This window comes from Nicotiana tabacum, chromosome 24, assembly GCF_000715075.1.
Source record: "Nicotiana tabacum cultivar K326 chromosome 24, ASM71507v2, whole genome shotgun sequence".
In the NCBI taxonomy this organism is placed as follows: domain Eukaryota; kingdom Viridiplantae; phylum Streptophyta; class Magnoliopsida; order Solanales; family Solanaceae; genus Nicotiana; species Nicotiana tabacum.
In genome coordinates, this window is record NC_134103.1 from 84,976,454 (window position 1) to 84,985,009 (window position 8,556).

The 8,556-nt window shown below is 31.0% G+C and overlaps 1 protein-coding gene across 1 annotated transcript; it reads right to left on the bottom strand.

Annotated features, from left to right (window-relative positions):
* Positions 1-1,571: 1,571 nt before the first annotated feature.
* Positions 1,572-2,516, bottom strand: LOC107814132 (trypsin inhibitor 1). Its single transcript, XM_016639467.2, has 3 exons — positions 2,369-2,516; positions 2,227-2,265; positions 1,572-1,886 (listed from the first exon to the last, which is right to left on the bottom strand). Exons 1-3 carry the CDS (start codon positions 2,412-2,414, stop codon positions 1,684-1,686), a joined length of 288 nt encoding a protein of 95 aa, XP_016494953.1. The 5' UTR covers positions 2,415-2,516; the 3' UTR covers positions 1,572-1,683.
* Positions 2,517-8,556: the final 6,040 nt, after the last annotated feature.

Below are 8,556 nucleotides of genomic sequence, written 5' to 3' on the forward strand. Positions count from 1 at the left end.
CCTTCAGTCTTTGCCATACCCCCATCTTGGGTTCCACGTGTCCCTCTTTTGAGTGGCCACGTGTCAAAGCATATTTTACCCTATACAATTTTCTAAAGAGAAATTGTTATGTCGAGGAAGAAGCAAACCCGAAAATAAAGAAAATAAAGAATACCAATTTTATAGAAGTCCAAATCCTTTCCTATAAGAAAAAGGACTAGCCAAATATGGGAGATATATAGTTTCCTTCTACATGAAGGAAAACCTAATTATGGTAAATATGTTACCCTTTCCTTCAAGAAATAGGAGAATCAAATATAGTTAGAAAATGAGGACAACACCTAACAATTCTCCCCCTTTGCCTGAATTTTCTGACAAAATAACCTTGATCCACCTTCTTCACATAACCTTCAACAGGTCACATCTCTAAATCTCCACTGCAAAGTTTGTCTCAACGAGAGTAGCACTCCGGTCAAATTTCTCAGACAAAAATCATGATTATCGTCAAATAGGTTGCGGCTAGAACTAAACCCGCTAAGATTAACCTGTCTTGAACCTCGCTCTGATACCACTTGTTATGACCGCAAAAAATCATGTGTCATGCGGAAGCTAGTAAACAAACCTTGAACGACGATAAATCAGACAACCGAAATTTCGTATTTTCTTCCACCAGAAAAAGAAAAATAACTTCAATCTTTCATTTGTAAGCCCAAGTCCTTTTTTTAAACTAAAATCTTAATCTTTACTCTATATTACTTACTGTAACCATAAGTTTTTAATACTCAAAAGTATCATTATCATCATATGTATCTTCCATCGTGTGAATATGATAATCAAGTTTCACAATTTTTTATACTTCCAAATGATGAAGATTCAATGTTCTTCGTCAAGTATGTTTTCAAAAACTTCAAAAGCCCATGTGAAGAGATAACTTAAGGGAAAACTACACAGTATAGTTGCTCTAAAAATAATAACTGACAAAATATATATTTTTGTATATATTAATGTATAATGTACAAAAAGAATACGTATGTTATCTAGAATCAATATATATTTCTTGTAAATTGGCTAAAAGATATAATTATTTTTTACCGAGTCTAAATATATAACTTGCCCTAACTAAATTATACTCATACTTTGGCTCCTTTACTCTTAATTGCATGTCTTCTTTGTGTATAATTTGAGTTCTTTTAGGTCTTCGTGTGAATCTCTTGGCATGGGCCTTTGAAACTTTTGGAAATATGATGGAGCCCATTGGATCTTCATCATTTGGCTAAGTAGTAAAAAGATGGTGAAAAGAAGAAAAAAAACCTATAACTATGCTTAACAAACTATATGCGCCTCAATTCTAAATAATTTGAGGCCGGTATATGAATACTCACTAATTACCAGAGCAACAGGGAACGCCTAGACGACTTTTTTCTTCCTGGGCTGCAGTAAGTAGATTGAGAGGTCGTTCCGCCCCTTGTCCCCGAATATGGGGAATTCTCAATTGTTCAATACTTTACTTCGAATAAAATAGAGCGATTAAAATAAATAAATAAATAAATAAAAATATGCAGAAATTTACATCATGATGTGCAGGATGATAGTAACATGTAAAAGCCACATTTATTTATCACCAAATAATGGATTAATACATGAAGACATTAACCATATGGCTAGAATTTATTTTCTTAATTAATGCGGGTAAATATTTTTCCCTCAACCAACCCGGGGAGTTTGTACGACAAAGTCCAACACATTAACCCAAAGACGAACTCGATCACATCTAAAATCTTGTGTCACAAATCTCCCATTCAGTACAGTTTGAACATTAGTTAGTGTTGGTTCTTCCCTTTGAATTGTTTCCCTTGCTAACTTGGCTGGTACCCCAAGAAGTTCTGGCCATGTCTCCTTTTTCACTCCTATAATTTACATATAATGAGAGACAAAGAGAGATATTTTTATGAAAAGCACAATTATATACATAAAATAAAGGGCAGTTCAGTGCACGAATTATCTCGCATTTACGCAAGATCCGGGAAAGCGCCGACACCGCAAGGGGTGTGATGAGGCAGTCTACCATGATGTAAGCATCAGTGGCTGATTCTACGACTCGTACCCGTAACCTATAGGTTTTACGGAGATAATTTACTGTTGCTCCAATAATATCCTTTCCACAATTATATATAAACTTCATAAAAAAAAAGAAGCTAGGCAAAATAATATTGGAAGAAGCAGGAGACAAAAGAGTGAAAACCAAACCTGGGCAACCATCGGACTGAGACATGAGAGGTTGAAAGACTGTTCAAAGAATAATGTAAATAAGTTATCCTTTTTATCAATAAATAGAAATACATGTGAAGAAATAAAAATAAAAATAAGAGTAGCTAGGAAAAGAACTAACGAGATGCAAGAAGCAAGAAAGCAACCACGTGAGCTAACTTCTCCATAGTCTTTTGTCTAATTATTTTTCTAATTGCTTTGAAGAATTGAGATTAAGGAAACCAAGTTGTGATGTGTATGATAATTCATTTGGATTTATAGGGATATTTATAGTAGAGTTTTTGCCTCAATTACATGAGCTACTTGTTCTTCGAAGCAACCATAGTATACTAATTTAATTTTAAAGATAAACTTGATGAGTTGTCGATCGATGACCCGCTCTTAATTTTCTTTTTGTTGACTTTTGGTATTAATTGACTAGTGAATTGGTCCGCGTTTCGCGCAGTTATAGTAAATTTATAAATGATGTTTTGGGAATTTAATTAATTGAGATAGAATAAATAAAAGTTTTATTTAAAAGCATATGATTATTAATTCTATAAGTTTATTATCACAAATATAATATTTTATCTTTGAAGACAGCTCGATCAACTCGCAGCGGTTGTAATCTCTTCAATCGCCTATGTTAAGATGTCGTTGATACACTGCTTAAATAAGTTTTAGCATTTGAGGTTTATTTAACGTAAATTACAAGGAACGGTCCAAAAGGTAAGCCACACTTTTGGAATGTCAACCAAATTGCTATTTTAATTTGGAGGTTTAGAAATTTTAACCAAGCATAGATCTATGCAGTAAGGACACATTGGTGAGAGAATTTGTTCCAAAACATTATATTGAGGAAAAAAAGGTAATGAAATCCCCCAGCCTTCCTTCACTATTTAAATATTATTCAAGTGAGTATGAAATTGCTTGTTCGAATTTACTGGTTGTGCATTGTAGTTCTCCGCAATCAACCTCTCAATATCGGATCCTACTAATCGGTCTTTGATATTTGCTTTTCTTTTTCATTGCCGTAGATTTAGCAATGGCCAGTGATTCTCCTGCGTCATGGCCCTATTATATCAACATTGAAACTTCTTCTAATTCTTAACAAATAAAACCACAAATTGATTAAGAACATAACCTTCACATAAAAATGTTCAATGAATGTGAGAGACACTAATTTTACTACCTGAAAACCTAATACCACTTGCAGAAGTTACCCCAGACAAAAAGTGAAACAAAAAACGTATGTAGTATTCCTTTCTTTTTCTATGTTTATTATTCATTTTTTAGGTTTTTTCTTTTTCTTTCCATTTCTTCTTTATTTTTTTCCCGTTCAGTGTACTTGTCTCCCCCCAACCACCAATTCTTTTTCTCATCACGCTGAATCTATTTTCTACTCCAAAATAAATTCCACAAACTTACTCGTGTTCCTCAATAACTCCTCATACAATTTAAATATTTACACTCTTTATAGATAATAAAAGAGTAGAAGAAAGAACTAACATTTAGCATTTGGCACCATCCTCACGCTGTCACGCGACTTCACAGATATTTTCAGAGGTGATCATGAGTGCTTCTGATCTTCGATTCATTAAGTTCCTTGGAAAAATGAGATTCAATCCACACATGTAGTATTCTTTTCTTTTTTTTTCCTGATATAAAAGTTTGTAAAATTCATTAATTATGATAATCAAAATTTTGCTCACTGTAAAAATCATTTAGGAAGTGATATATATCTTCAAAAAGCTATACCGATGAATTCGTTACCTGAGGCTGTTAAGCTCCTTTCACAATGATCAATCTGGAACTATTATATCCGTGCAAAAAATTTGTTCGTTCAATTATCTTGAGATCTTGTGTTCCCATGGCTAACATTTATACTGCTTTTCATTACCTTTCTCTACTATAATTATCCTTTCCGTTTCAACTTTTTATTAACGTTACAAATCCAGCGTGGTATTTTAAGAAGGTGACCATTGGACCTTTTAAGATAACACATAAATATGAGTATTCCTACAATTAGTGTAGTTTAAAGATCATAATAAAGTAGGTAACGTATAAAGCTAAATGCATTATTGGGCTAATTTATTAAATTAAAAACAAAAACAAAAAAAAAAGGCAAAAAATTGAGAAAAAAGATAAATAAGAATCCTAGTCTAAGAGATATGCCACATCACTTTTCTTTTTCCCAACTTTATATATATAGATAGATAGATAGATTGTTCTTGTATTACTATACTAAAACATGTTTCGAAATTGATTGATTTAACATTTTCATGTAGATCTAGCAAAAGCAACACTTTGGATTTAAGATTTAATTATGAGAGTATGTTTATATGAGTTGTTGTCTATTTTAGTGGAAATTGTCCAGAGGCTCTAGTGTTTTATATTAAATCTCTAATTATAAATAATGGAATGAAATGGATTCAAATGAAAAATAGTGATGATTCATATAGCAAATTCCAAATAGCGAATCTTAGTTTGGAACGTATTTACTATTGTTGAATGTTTTACAAAATCATGTACCTTCTGGTTTATTTTTTAACCTATTAGTAATTTTCATCAATTTAAAAATAATTAAGTATTTGAGGGTAAGAAGAAATATGATGGACAAAGTCTTAACACGGGTGACAACTCCTTTCGCCGCCCTATGCCGTGTGAAAAGATATGAATTTCAAAGTCAAAATTGCATAAATAAATAAATAAATAAATAATTATTATTATTATTATTATTATTATTATTATAATTTAAATCACTAAATTGAGAGATCTTTGTTCTCTAAGCAACTATAGTACATTAATTTATTGAGACGTGGGAATATTTGGAAAAAGACATGAGCCACATTTTACTGATTATTTTCAATGTTTGAACTTTGATTATCAACTTAAAGGTCAAACAACCAAAATATAAAAATAAGATAGTGGCCCTAATCGTGAAAATTAGGGGTGTACAAATGAAACCGACAAACCGTATCAACCCGATAATCTGAGTCAAACCGAGAAAAAAAAACCCGACTATGGTTTGGTGTTGGAAAAATAAATTCGATCATATTTGATTTGGTTTGATTTTAAATTAAAAAAAGTCAAACCGAAATCAAACCAACCCGATATTATATGTATAGAAGTTTTAAATATATTTAATACATAAAAATATTTATGGTAGTGTAGTTTATAAATATTTCTTAACCTTTTTCATAGTTTTATCTTTTAACGTATTATTTCAAGCTTGGGCTTATAATTTTTGGATGCTCCAATAAGTTTTATAGTCCATAAATGTTAGTAACTCAAATAAATCTTAAACCAAAATCAAATCAATACTAATGCTAATAAAAAATATTCAATTCAATTATACTATGAATGAAAATAGTGTTGGATATCTATTTTTTAGTTTTTTCATGATTTAGATAAAATGTATAACTTATTTTTCTTTTAGTGGTTAGTCATGTAAATAATATTACTTATTAGTCATAATTTTAAATTATGTTTGTTTTCATTATGGCTTATTAATAATATTTATTTTATGCGATTTTATTATCTTTATTGTTTAATATTTTAGTACAATGCCATGACTCATCTCATATTTATGTTATTTTATTGAAAAACACCTTATATAATTCTGTTTTACTAGGATTAAAGAAATATTTGGAGCACAAATTTTACGTTTTGTGCTATGAAGACTTTATGAAGAAAAAAAATCAAAAAAACCCGAAAATCCGAAAAATCGAGATTAAAAAACCCGACTTTTATTGGTTTGGTTTGGTATTTAGATTTAATAACCCGATACAATTGATTTGGTTTGGTAATTAAAAAATCCGAACCAACCCGACTCATGTGCACCCCGAGCGGAAACATTGCAGTACAAGTTTTCTTTTTCAATATATTATAGCACAAGTTTGATTATTTTGTAATACGCAATCTTATACTTTTGTTATTTTATTTGAAATAATTGACCATTTCTAGGTTTCGTGCATCACTTCAATTTTCCTGGGACCTTCCCGTACTGAAAATTCAAATATTGAAATATGAATACAAGTAGTTGACAAATTGGATAGATATAATATGGCATACCCTATGTCCCGGTCCTAAGTTGTATAATTGTGATATTATATTACATATCAAGAATAAATATATAAAGTTGTCATAATTTTTTATTTTGTCATTTGAGTTGACGTCGTGTATATCTATATCACAAGTATTGTCGCTGTTGGTTAATGTTGACTTTACAAAAGAGAGACTTAGTACTTTCTTCTATTAAAGTTGGGCAAAGATCAATTTTACCTCAGAGGCCGAAATTATTTATATTTGGTAATCGCAAAAGTTTATAAAATATATCTATATCACAAGTATTGTCGCTGTTGGTTAATGTTGACTTTACAAAAGAGAGACTTAGTACTTTCTTCTATTAAAGTTGGGCAAAGATCAATTTTACCTCAGAGGCCGAAATTATTTATATTTGGTAATCGCAAAAATTATATATATATATATATATATATATATATATATATATATATATATATATTTATTTATTTATTTATTTATTTATTTATTTATTTCCGGCCATTATGTTAACTATGACTATAAAGTGTCATTTTTTCATTAAAATTTGATACCAAAATATCGAGGTGTGACAGTATTTATAAAGGAACCTATATGATTTAGAAGAAAGAAACTAAGCACAAAGTTTCCTATAAAAAGTTTATAACTCAAATCAATATGATTTATGTAGACAAAAAATTGGGTCAAGAAAATAAAATCAAGACCGAAAATATTGCAACAATCGTAGTATTTGATTTTAACAATATGAGTGTACAATCTCTATTAATCCTCTGATTCTACTTTTCAATAGTAAATAAAAGAGCCTTCGAGTTTAATCTTGAATTTTATTTTATTTTAATTCAAGTACTTGAGGTCTGATCTTGATTTTAATCTTAACGTATTTTTAATCCAAGGGCTTGCAACTTGTTCTTGAATCTTCGTCTTGATCTTTTAATACTTAGAATACTTGAATGCTTGCAGCTTTTAGAGAAATCTGCAGCATTTGATCCACGAAACCTCTCTTGCTTCTTGTTATAACTTCTGGTATCTTTTCTGGGTTATGAATACCCATATTTATAGTTGTGGGAGGGAAGAGTTGTAATGTAAAGAAACTCTTTCCGACCAATCAGATTAAAGAGTGACAAGGCCGCATTTGATTGGCCAGAACATGTCACTTGCACAAGTGACGTGATTTCATTGGCCTTTTAATTTGACTTGGCGTGCCTTGTCATTTTGACACGTGGCATAATCTTATTGGCTCTTCCGTTTGACTTGGCGTGCTACGTCATTTGACACGTGGCACCAAACTGGGCCTCTAGGAAGATGACATCTTGTGCTTAATGAAGTTGGCTCATCACTTTAGCCCAATTAAATGGGCTTGCCTAATGGATTAAGATTTATTTATTTAATCCATATATGTTGGACTTATATAACTAATCTAATTATATTAGTCCAATAAATTTATTTGAACTAATATATCTTGAATTTAAAATATAGTCCAAATTATTTTACGGATTTAATTTCAATAAAATTTATATGCCTACAAATGCCCCTACTTCAAGACTTGTCGATGAATCGTACACTGTAAGGATTAGGCTTGAAGTATTAACTTGATACTTCTTTAAGATTAATAATAATCTGTGAAATGCATTTCATATATGCCAAATGAGAGAATAACTCCATGCATTACGTCACATCAAATGAGAACGTGGAGGATATGAATTAATTCCACGTCTATCAATAACTTTGGTTGTGATTTTTGTCCACTTAACAATTTTACAAAGATACCAAGCATTGCTAGTAATAAGAAAGGCAATAACAATTGTTATTATAATGGCCATTCTATTGTTCAAATTCAGTTGAACAATATCAAAATGTGGGTCCAACGCTGTGTAGCTTTTGTCTTATAAAGATGAGAAGATGAGATTTCATTCTTTGATTGGACAAGGAAAACAGCAACAAGCATAACTAGACGCAGTCCAAGGTTAATTCGGTTTCGGCAATTTCACCGCCGCTAACAAGTTGAATTCCTCCAGGAGTCTGACTATAAAATCCATCCCCCATAGGTATATGTTTTCAATCCTCTCATATAATTATTTTTAATCAAGTATATATAATGACTTTTAAATAAGTCTATTGCGGCTTGTAATTCGATCCCTCAAATATTGACTTTTTAATAAGTCTGTTGCGACGTGCAACCCGATCCTCCAATATAGACTTTTTAATAAGTCTGTTGCGGCGTGCAACCCGATCCTCCAATATATTCATTTCAATTAATTCTGTTGTCGC